Source organism: Denticeps clupeoides, chromosome 10 (assembly GCF_900700375.1).
Source record: "Denticeps clupeoides chromosome 10, fDenClu1.1, whole genome shotgun sequence".
NCBI lineage: Eukaryota > Metazoa > Chordata > Actinopteri > Clupeiformes > Denticipitidae > Denticeps > Denticeps clupeoides.
The window spans coordinates 21780495-21791909 of record NC_041716.1 but is presented as its reverse complement, the minus strand read 5'-3'; the positions used below and the strand labels follow the sequence as shown (position 1 = coordinate 21791909).

Sequence of the window (11415 nt, the reverse complement as noted above, 5' to 3'; positions counted from 1 at the left end):
CCATGTGCTGTGTTTCACTTCACTTTCATAATTGTGCATGTCCTACATTCAGATTAGCTTCTCATTTGCCCATCTAATGCATCTTGCATCACAGTTATTTTTACATTGACTTTTGCTGCAGTGGTTTTGTGAATTAAATAAAATATTGCAAAATCTACCTTTAAATGAAGTAATAGCTGCCATGTGTTGTTCATTCAGCATCTCTATCACAATAAGTCACCTTGGAAGACACAAAAAATACATAAGCAATAACGAACAAGGCACATTTAGCTGAAGTGTGACAGCAAGTCAGAGCTCATTAATAAAGAGGAAAATGTAAATATTTTCAGGCTGAAAGACAGCCACAGACACTCGGAGCCTGTGAGACTGAAGGAATTAAGAAGCACTTTGATCCTTAAGCTTCTCTGCAGACAGTGGGGGTGGGGGGGGGGGGGGGGGGGGGTACTGTTGGGGTGAGGCTGGGGTGTCACTGGAGACTACATCAGAAGTGATGGATGGGGGTCATATTGGTTTTACAGTTGGGTTGAATTTGAAGTTGGGGTTCAAGTGATGTCAGCAACCTCATTCTGTGGGATTCACAGAATGAGAAGCTAATCTGAATGTAGGATGTACGATTATGAAAGTGAAGTGAAAGTGGTGTAATCAGAAGGTTGTCGGTTCAAATTCCGAGCCGCCAAGGTGCCACTAAGCAATGCACCGTCCATCCACACTGCCTGTCATGGTTGCCCACTGCTTACCAAGGGGGATGGGTTAAATGCAGAGGACAAATTTCACCGTGTGCAATGTGTGTCTCACAAGTGACAATCACTTCACTTTCAATTTACTTACTCTGTTTGTTTTCTGAAACAAGTGCTTTCGTTGTGTGCACGTGTGCTGTGCTGCAGTGTTTCACAATGACAATCCTTTCAGTTTCACTTCCAAAAATGCCCTGTCCGTGTCACATTTTTCCCCTTTGACACCTTACATTTACATTTACATTTACGGCATTTGGCAGACGCCCTTATCCAGAGCGACTTACAACGTGCTTTCAAGTTACCATCGATGAAGAGATCAATTCCGGTTCACTAGGACCCCAACTATGAATACATCTATTTTATTCACTCTGTTGTAGATTCTGTACACAAAGTTCGACAACAAGAAAATTACAATTTAATCTAAATATTCTTTAAAGAGGAAGGTCTTGAGCTGCCGTTTGAAGGTTCTCAGTGACTGAGCTGTTCTGACCTCGAGGGGAAGTTCATTCCACCACCGAGGGGCCAAGACAGAGAAGAGTCTAGATGAGTGTCTTCCTTTTACCTTCAGAGATGGAGGGACCAGGCGAGCAGTACTGGAGGCTCGGAGTATATGAGGTGCAGTGCGAGGTGTAATAACTACCTAACATTTGTTAGCTAGTAGTTACTAATCAATGGGAATTGCCCAAATTATATGGTGTTTATGTTATGACAGAGGCCATCATTTTCGGTTTCAGGTGGTAACATGTTTAATCTTAACTGATAACTCTATTAACATTTTCCCCATTTCTTAAAAAGTCATATTAGAAGGCATATCCCATGGTCGTGGAAAAATGTTTCGCTCCCTCACATTCCATAAGCGCTTAGTCCCACTCCGGGTTGCGGCTGAGCACCAGGCGAGCCACTGAAATGAGGCGGAACGCTTTTCTCACGGCGTTGTTTGCTGGTAGGAGCCCTAAAAAAGTCGGACTCGTTTCCTGCCACCCTTCATCTTCAGGTCAACCGACACAGGTAGCTAAGTGTTTACTTTTTTTTTTTTGTCAAAGCTTCCAACGCTCATACTCTTCCAACGCCGTAGTCTTCGCACTCGCGACGCGACGACTTGAGCCCCGGAGTAGCGCGGCTGGTACCGCGGCCCGGTCCAGGAAGCGGAGCTAGCTGTCGGTGTCCGGCTGGCGCTGGAGTGAAATCTCGGGTATGCGCTGAATAGGCGACTGAAGAAGACGCGTAACGCTGTCTGCTTACGACGCTGTTACGGCGGCTTAATCCGTGTATGTTAGGAGCTGGGATGCTAACAGGAGATTTGGGTCCACGGGGAGTTTCAGTTCCTGGAACTGTCACCTGATCGCACAGAGATGTGTGTTTTTTTTTGTGGGCAGATACAGCTGATTGCTTCCAATGACGTACATTAATTGCCACGACTGTGTATACGGACTTGAACGTAATTCATACAAAGCATCAGACTCAAAACAAACAGCAGCACTTACCAACTTACCACGTACAGCGAACTAGACTACAACGCTACTTGGCTTATCTACTGATAGGGTGTGTATTGGAAATGATCTCACGATACGTATCACGATACAGTAGGCACAAATTCTGCTGAACGAATGAATAGTGGCGAGGTGGATTGGAGTTTGTTTGCGGTATCCAGCGTACTTTGTCGTTTTGTGTCGATAGGTTTTGGTTGTTGCTGTACTGTATCTGGAGGGTTCCTGCTGAAATGAGCTCGTAAATGAGTTGTGTTGCCTGGATATTACACAGAAGTGTGACTTCTTTGCATGGGCCGCTATAATGACACTCGCGCGGTGTCATGTTTTGCGATGGAACTACCCAGCAACGCCATCTACAGGAGTGGAGGTTGTAGTCGCACGCTGACTCTCTGCTGACCTCACTAAAGATACAATATAATCACGTAAAATATCGCGATATATTGCTGTATCAATATTACCTAATGCTCCAATCTGGCAACGTGCATATTTTTGTTTGTTTGTTTATTACATTTAAGTGTCATGCTTTGATGTCATATAATCAGCAGGTGGAGGGATGAGCCACTCCCCTCTGGTCAGCCCAGATGACGGGAAGACAGCTAATGGGCTTGAAGCACCGGACTCTCCAGAGGTTTCTAACAGACCAGTCCCTCAACACGTGCTGAAGTGTGATGGGCTGACAGGGGTCCTGGAAGATGGTCTCTGCCAACAGACGGCGGCCAACTCAGACGACCATTTGCCACTCAACTCTCATTTATCCCCTCAGCTGCACTCTGGGCGTATCGAACCTTGCTATAGTCGTACAGATGATGCGTACACGTCCGGTGGATATTCTCCAACTGAACATACACACCACTTCAGGGACCACGCCACAGCAAACAGATGCACCAGTTTTCCCACGCACACAGTATTCTCTGGTCCGACCGCCAAAGACAGGTCGCATATGGACACTCAAGCCTCCAAAAAACAATCACAGGATGACACAAGCGTGCCAACTGTCCCTTCGTCTGTTCAGGATCTAAAAAGAGAACAAACGGTTGAAGAGGACAAGCAGACGGAAGAAAATCTGCATGAGGAACCTGAGGTAAATATATGTATATATAGTGTCAGCCTACTAATACCTGTATAATACTGCGTACCTAAAGAGGATACAAAAAATTGGATTGGTCCAGATTTTCATAAAGGAAGAATAAGAAGTGTGGAAATGACACCCATTCAACAAATATTATTGTGCATTACCTATTTCATATATTTGACTCATTTTCTTAATATTCATTTAAAAATGAGAAAATGTGATAATCTCAATTTTATTTTTAAATAATGTCTTGTTAGAAATGTACCAGACAATTATTCTTACATCTCTATTTTGTCAAATGACACAAAATATGCCAAACACCCATAATTAAATAAATGGTATATTAGTGGCAATATTTTTTACCACACCAGTAAGATGTTTTACTCCACATCTTATCCTAGTTATTTAATTTTGCATGGTAAAAATTGGTAAAAAAAAATTACTTTATAGTTGGTGACATAATTGCATTGTGCCTCTACCCTGGACTGAAGGTGCTTAATCTGAGTAGAAATAAATGATACCTCACAGGTGGAAGTAAACTTATTTAATTCGCTTTCTGCGTCGTATAAATAAAGCAAAGTCTGTGGTTTTGGCCGTGTGTCCACGTCTCAGCGTGCAGAAGAGGCTGTGGACTCCGCTCCTGCCCCAGCCGATGCAGACGACAGCCCCCAGCCTGCCCACGTGATGGCGGAGGTTCGAGTGCGGGGCATGCCAGAAAGGGAACGCGTGGTGCGAGGCATGCAGGACAGCAAAAGTCTGGACGAGCTGAGTGGGGCCTGTGGTGGAAGTTCTCGAGGCGGCGCCCGAGGGAGCCAGGCTGAGGGCCGAAGGGCCACCATCTCCAGCGCTCTGGAGCTGGAGGGGACGGTCAGCCATGATGGAGACCTTACCCACTTCATCACCAGGAACTTGGAGCAGAAGATCAAAATGAGCTCCCGACCCAGTCTAGACTGTGACTGTAAGGAACTGTCAGCACTGTGTGTGTGTGTGTGTGTGTGTGTGTGTGCGTTTTACACATTTATATAATAATTTTTTTTAAATCACTTGTTTTTAGCGGATTGCTCAGGGCCAATTCGAGGTCGAGGGTCCTTACGAAGGCCAGCAGACATCCCTCCCATAGACCCGTCAGTCCTAGATGACTTGCAAAGACAGACGCAGGACGTGGCACAGAGTGTGGAGAGCATGATGCGAAGCCTCAATGGAACCATCCAGAATGTGAGCTGGTATTCACGCACACACTCATCAGACCATCACCTGATGCTATTTCCCTGTGTTCCTGTATGTTTTCTAGATGACTGCACTCAGTGTGGGTTATATCCAGACATACCGCGACTCAGTGGACAGTCTTGGGGAGTCTGTGGACATGAGCATAAAAGTGAGTTTGCGTGCTAGTGTAATATTCTGATTCTGTATCATTCATGCGGCAATCAATCCTTTGTCTTTCCAGGGAATGTATACACTTATGGCTCGCTGTGAGGAGCTGGATCGGTCTATGCAGCCAATCCACAACCTGGCCGCCCAAATCCGGGACATCAAACGCACCCTGGACACCTTAGAGGCACTTTGCAAGTAGTCATGCCCCCCAAGGATTCTGTACAGGCACTTACATGCCTAGAGTGGCATTGTAATCCACCATGGCCCTCTGAGGACACTGTGCTGAGGAGTCCTGGACACGTCCTGCCCCTTGATCGCTTTGTGATCAATCCCAGTCTCTTCTACAGACACGTTGACTATAACCATTTTACCCAATCCTGTGCTAATGATCATGGCTCTTGGGATTGCTCTGCGAATGCTTCTTTTCTGTCCCCTACCCCTCCTCTCATGGCATCACAGGATGTAGAAAGAGAGACAGGGTCCGTCCAGAAACTGACTCGGAGAAGGGCGTTGTGTCCCTTGCTGCGCTCGCAGCTGCAGTCAGGGCTCTAGTGGCCGGACATGAAGCACATCCTTTTGCAAGTTGGATGCTTCCATGCTCAATGTGTGCAGCTTGAATAAGTGTTCACCTGGAAACGTGCTGTAGGGTCTGTAATTAACGCAGCCTGATGCTGTATACATCACATTCCTGTTTATTACTTTTGGCAACATATTACAGATGAGTGTGTAAGCTCGTGCTGACATGCAGGCCATGTAAAATGTGTGTGTCACAGTATAGCATGTTCTTCCTGCCAGTGACATCACTTCATGGGTCTTCTCTCCTTTCTGTTTCAATCCTTTCAGAGGATTGTTGGGGGGGGGGGGGGGGGTCGCCCTGGATTAAGACTGTAGCTCATGTGACTTTAAATCAAAGGTGATTTTCTACCAAACACGCCGGTAACTTTCTGTTAATGGAATAATTTAGATGCATCTCCCTGTACTTCACATTTAAGAAATATTAGTGAATGAGTCTAGTGTCTTTGTGGTCAAGAATAAAGACCCCACTTCTGGATTGTGGATTTGAATCTTCAGTTTGAACTGAAGAGTGGTTGGGGAGGTGTTTACATGGCAGTCCTCTGTAATCCATGGTGATGGGACTCACTCTCCCTCTGTAGATACATCTGTTACAAAAACCTCAATTTGCCTACCTTTTATGAGTGTGTATTTTAACACAATAAATATACAAACTCTTATGCACTGATGCCTGAATAGCTTTGAGGAAAACATGATTGATGTTCCGAAACAACTTATGTATAAAATATGTTCTATGTGTATTTGAGGCCACAGTCTTTATGAAATTCTCATTAATTTAGAATGTCGGCTTCGTAAAGCTAAGAGTTTCGTAAAGCTAAGAGTGATCCCGCTTTCAAATGAGTGACATGTCAGCACACTGCTGTTTTATTTTTTACAGTAAGCCAGCAGAAGTGATGTCAGCGGTATTATTGTTTTAAAGCCATGACACAGAAAGACAGTAATCACCCTGGGGGAAAAATGACTGTGTGTTAATGGAGTTATTTTTATGCACCTTTCTGTACATCATATTTAAGAAATAAGACTTACAGTGAAATCCGATCCCTTGTACTTTCTCTGCACCGCACTGGACAAACTTTTAAAGCCTCAGTGTGGAAGGTCAGGAATAAAGACCCAGTTTAACACACAGATTACACTTTCCCACTTTTACAGTTTTCTTCCTCTTTGTGGATTTATGGGGATAATTTGAACAGCTAGATACCGAAACTCCAAACAGAAGTGATATACTGAATTAAAGAAGAGTTTAAAAAAAAAAATGCCTAAAATACACTAAGCGCTGACGTTAATCTTATAATAGACAACTATAATGAACATTATTAGTTGTAGTTATTTTTACAGTAAGGTGGCATGATTTTGCGCCAGGCCCTTTGTATGAATGCTAGTATGGCCCAACAAAAAACCCCATCATCCTGGGAATTTGCAGGTCTATTTGTAAACTTGCACGTATTCAGTTTCTGTCTGAAACAGCACAGTGATAAGAAGAAGACTAAACATGAGATAAGATATAATGTTAAACAAACTGAGCCGGTTTTGACGTGGCGCTCTGAATCGACTCAGCGCCATTCAGCCCATCTTCAGCCAAAATGATTAAATCACCCATCTGCCCACAGTTACACGTTTTACACTGTTGCATTTTGATTGGTGTGGGCGTGTACGTGTTTGTGAGCAAGTTAGAACACTGATGGTAGATCAAGTGGCTCAAGGCCTGTGGATAAACGCATAAGATAAGCTTTCACTGCCATTGCTGACACAGAATGATAATAACAGGAAACCTGTGGCCATGTGCTGCACATGATGCGCTTGGTGATACGATGACATGCTGCCAACATCCATTAAACTGTATGAAAACACAGCAAGTTCTGGTTCATTTAAGAATGGAGAATTTTTCATAAAAAACACGTTACATGTTGCATCCATTCAGCATGCAGTAGAAATGATTAGGAGAAGAAAAATTGACACAGATTGTCATTGCATCCCTCAAATGTCAATAGTTTAACAGGACAGGACGCAAGACAGGAGCAGGAGCAATAAAAGGGGTGTGGTCTGGGTGGCACAACTCATGTCCATTGTCTTAGGTGCAACAGTTGTCAAAGTAACGGCACTCTGGGCATTGAGAGATGGGGGCTTGAGCGTAGCGGGGCTGGATGGAGTCCTGACCTCCGGTCCACCCGACTCCTGGTCTGCAATCGCTCCCTCCAGAACCTCATAAAACTGGCAGTGGAAGTCCCGCTTCCATGTCTCCAGAAAGATGGGGTCCAGTTCACCAACTGGCCGCACCCCATCTGTCCTCTCTGGCAGCAGACGGAAGCTGCTGGGAAGGTGCAGGTAGACGGGGTCCTCGAGGTTTTTGCGGATGCATCGACCCCGACCCTGGCACAATGAGACGCCACACAGGCGAACTGCCGTGGTTACGTTCACCACATATGGACCTAAAACCTCCCTCACAAAGTCCGCCAGCTCTGCGCAGGATTTCTGGAGGACGGATGAACATAAGAACACACTTAAATTATTGTTTCTTTTATATAGCATGCATTGTTAATATTCTGCTATGTTAGATGTATTAATGCAGCCGTATAGGGACAGATGGATGGATACCTGGTTCTTCACAGAGAAATTCCTTTCCCAAATGATGACCCCAGCTGCACCCATTGCTGCACTTTCCCCCACTGAATTTACAAGGTCAGCCTGAAAAACCAGGATCACTCAGCACACTCAAAATCATCATTAATAAGTGTAGTCCTATAGATGCAGAAAGCGCCAGACAGGTCTCACCTCAGACAGGAAGTCCCCGGTGGAGGAATACAACATTTTGACCAATGGAAACACTGGCAGGTCATACGCTGTGCCAGCAAGGGCTGCCAGTCTCAGAGCTTCTCGAATCTGGTTGGATGTGTACAGCCATGCCCCTTTAGTCCCAGGCTGGAGCTTATCCAGCGAAAGGATTGGGTAGAGGGCAGAGCTTTGTTTCCACAGCCAAATCAACTCATCGTTAAGGGCCATCTCTCCAGCAGGGCATCGTCCAGTGTAATTAGTCAGTTGGGCAAGGCCAGAGTTGTAGCAGTTTGGGTATGGAGCCATACCCCATAGGCTCTGGGGGCGGAGTCTCTTCACCTCTCTCAGTGTCTCCATAATGATGGCTTGTGATGCAGCCTCAAAGTCAACCTGTTTGGAAACAATTTTCAAATGCAGCACACTTTAGCTACTTTACGAAATGTGTGGCTTCAGCCCAGATGGCCATCATAAAGACATAATCCCATTTACCAACTGTAGCAATAAACTTCCTCTCACCTGAGCCCATTTCTCCACTTCTTCTGTCGTCCAGTCAGGGAAGAAGCCTCTGAGCAGGGCCCGGGAGCTGTCCTGGTACTTCCCTAGCTTGCCTCTATTCCTCTGCCACTGGGGCGCCCACTCTTCCCACCTCAGTACCCCCAGGCCCGGTGCCCCTTCTTGTGGCAGAGCATCCAGCAGGTCCCTTTCCACTCTCTGGAGGTGAAGGTCCAGACTCGTGTGCTGGGGCAGGCCCCCATTGATGGGCTGGTTCTGGGCTGTGAAATACGGGTACAGTCCCATGGTGTCTTCATAGAACACCGCAACACGTCCGGCCCACTCCATCCCAAATGTGGCCGGGTCAGGTCGTCCTAAACAGCCCTTGTCAGGAACCCCCCACATCACCATGAATGGCTGCCCAGGCAGGAGAGGGGAACTGGCAGGGCCACCCAGACCGAGGGGTGATAATAGTGCCATCGTCAGGAACAGAGTGAAGCAGAGCCACCCACACTGGCACGTCCTCCAAGCCATGTTCCTACTGCTCCACATATGCGCCACCCACCATCTTGCCCCTAAAACACACGTACCCCAACAATAACCGTACAGCATGTTATACAATGAAACATAGACTTTGAACTTGAATGTATATTTCAAAAACCACAATTACAATTCATGTTTACACTCCAAGGAGCTTGGTTGTCTCGTAACTCACACACCACAGTCCCAAACATGTCAGATTTGCTACAGTTAGATGAATGTAATAATTGATTTCCATTTGCTTAATTTTGTTCTATGTTTTCATGGTCAAAAATAAATCCAGCCCAGGTGCTTTTTTCCCTGAAAATGTTATTACCATTATATTTACCATTTGTTATAACATTTAAGAATATAATAACAAGACAAGGTATGTAAATTCCAAAAAGCAAGCTAATACAGCTGGAGTGAACTCTTAATGACAAAGGAATTAGCAATCCGACATCAAATCGTCCCTCAAGCCACAATTTCCACACCAGCCTTGTCAAAGCTCAGGATATCAGACTTTTTCCATAATCACTTTCAGTTTAGTCAAATGTAAGTGTACACAGTTATATTTTAATCACATTGGCTTTGTTTTAAAAGGCACCATAGCAGAACATAAAAAGGAGGTGCTGTAGACTAAGGTAATTATTTACAGCTAATTGGATTCATTAGTGCTGCCTAGACTCAGCGCTGAGCACTTCTTGATCTCTCCACCACTACAATGTATAAAAATTTTGCATTTGCCCTGTAATATCTCAGATATTACAAGGTGACAGATTACGGTCCTGTTATTAATGATTTCTGAACATGCTCTAGGTCTTTGTTATAGAAATATGTGCTGAAGAAAAAACAGCATCACCTATTAAATTGTTAGATTTCACCTAATATATTGGGATTTTTTTTTAAGAGTAGATTTTTAACTATTTAAACGTATAATTCTTAATCCAAAAATAATGTTTTCTTTTGGAAGCATTATGTAATTTCATGGAAAGGATGTGGTGTTTGAATTCAGTTAAAAAAGCATTTAAATGTTAGTGGAAGGCTTCTGCCAATAGTTTTTTTTTCTTCATTTTGACACTTGTCTTGTGCTGCCATGTCAATCTGAGGACAAACTTATTTTTTGAAAATAGAACAAAAGTATTATTAAAAATGCTCCAGTGGTTCATACATTTATGATAAATGTAGTTTCATTGTCAATAATGCAAAAAAAATCCAGCGCTCACCTTTTTTTAAGTATACTTTTTAACATTCTTGATGAGATTTTTCTTGAGAGGTGGAGATAGTAATATAGATCATTAAAACTGATAGGTGATCATTATAGAGAGGTTAAAGGTCATGTTTGTTTTAGATTGGCTCACCTGTGGGTTTGTTGGTCAGACAATGGTTGACATCTGGGTCCCGGTACACCCCTGGACTGGTGAGCTTTAAACAAAAAGGTTCATACTAAGGTGGAATAAAATTACAAAGAGAGAGAAGAGCACCCAGCTGGAGGCTCGCGGACACAAGAAAGAAGAGATGACTCTAATCGCGCCTGCAGACGCTGCAGAACCATCCTATCGTTCCAAAAGAGGCAGCCGGCCAGGGTGGCGCTGCAGTACAAAAAGACCTTCACCGAGGTAATCTGTCTATAAGCAGGGTCAACGCTGTGCACTGGGCTCACATGACCGGCATGACCGTAATCCCATAATCCACCTCTGCTAAAAAACACCTGTCAGACGTACACCGTACTTTTTGGCCCCAGCAGGCCCACCCTGCACCCTACTTTCAAACTTTTTAGGTGATGTTTTGTGATTGCCACCAGGGTTAAGACTTTTGGGTCTGAGAAGTCATCAATGTATAATAATTACTATATCTATGTAATACAATATTATTACTGTTTCTATTATACCTTTGAATGAAAATGCCATTTAATCTATTCTGTGTCATAATGTAAATAGTTCTGTGCTTTTGTGTTCATGAATTAATGTTATACTAAAGGAGAATAGAGATGTACCTAGCAGAGGTTTCTGACTGGTTTAGTACATTTGAACAATATCTGGAGTGGGCTTTCATTTCATTTACTACTTTAATGTGTGGCTGCATGGTGCACTGCCCTTAAATGCATTGTGATTGTGATTGTGAGTGAGTGTGTGAATGAATGGTGCGTGTGCACCCTTCGGTGAGTCCATGCCCTGCACCAGTGTCCCAGGATGGATTTCTGGCATAATTTACTGACATAATAATTGATATGTCATATCTTATTTGATCTCTGATGAAATTACTTTATTCACATCTGGGCTATGTAAGTCTGGGCTATGTAAGTCATGTAAGTTTGTATGCATGGCTCATGATGTTTCATATATATATACAGCAGTTCGCTGGCCTGCTTCCTCCTTGTTTGTTTGCCTCA

At 44.1% G+C, this 11415-nt stretch overlaps 2 protein-coding genes across 3 annotated transcripts; one reads left to right on the top strand and one right to left on the bottom strand.

The window, feature by feature from the left end:
• Nucleotides 1-1594: 1594 nt before the first annotated feature.
• Nucleotides 1595-6366, top strand: borcs6 (BLOC-1 related complex subunit 6). Its single transcript, XM_028994556.1, has 6 exons — nucleotides 1595-1742; nucleotides 2767-3305; nucleotides 3909-4254; nucleotides 4351-4511; nucleotides 4588-4671; nucleotides 4744-6366. Exons 2-6 carry the CDS (start codon nucleotides 2778-2780, stop codon nucleotides 4867-4869), a joined length of 1245 nt encoding a protein of 414 aa, XP_028850389.1. The 5' UTR covers nucleotides 1595-1742; nucleotides 2767-2777; the 3' UTR covers nucleotides 4870-6366.
• Nucleotides 6367-7092: 726 nt separating this feature from the next.
• Nucleotides 7093-10632, bottom strand: LOC114798671 (hyaluronidase-1). 2 transcript variants are annotated; one of them, XM_028994555.1, is made up of 6 exons: nucleotides 10385-10632; nucleotides 10250-10291; nucleotides 8529-9079; nucleotides 8013-8402; nucleotides 7836-7925; nucleotides 7093-7712 (listed from the first exon to the last, which is right to left on the bottom strand). In XM_028994555.1, exons 3-6 carry the CDS (start codon nucleotides 9054-9056, stop codon nucleotides 7233-7235), a joined length of 1488 nt encoding a protein of 495 aa, XP_028850388.1. In that variant the 5' UTR covers nucleotides 9057-9079; nucleotides 10250-10291; nucleotides 10385-10632; the 3' UTR covers nucleotides 7093-7232. The 2 variants fall into 2 exon arrangements, with proteins under 2 accessions (XP_028850388.1, XP_028850387.1); XM_028994554.1 differs by lacking the exon at nucleotides 10250-10291.
• Between the last annotated feature and the right edge of the window lie 783 nt (nucleotides 10633-11415).

Coding starts and splice junctions, on each gene's coding strand:
- borcs6 (XM_028994556.1), top strand. CDS start 2,778: ATGAGCCACTCCCCTCTGGTCAGCCCAGATGACGGGAAGACAGCTAAT. Junction 4,255..4,350: donor ACCCAGTCTAGACTGTGACT/GTAAGGAACTGT, acceptor ACTTGTTTTTAG/CGGATTGCTCAGGGCCAATT. Junction 4,672..4,743: donor CTGTGGACATGAGCATAAAA/GTGAGTTTGCGT, acceptor TTGTCTTTCCAG/GGAATGTATACACTTATGGC.
- LOC114798671 (XM_028994555.1), bottom strand. CDS start 9,056: ATGTGGAGCAGTAGGAACATGGCTTGGAGGACGTGCCAGTGTGGGTGG. Junction 8,403..8,528: donor AAGTGGAGAAATGGGCTCAG/GTGAGAGGAAGT, acceptor GTTTCCAAACAG/GTTGACTTTGAGGCTGCATC. Junction 7,713..7,835: donor ATTTCTCTGTGAAGAACCAG/GTATCCATCCAT, acceptor TCCGTCCTCCAG/AAATCCTGCGCAGAGCTGGC.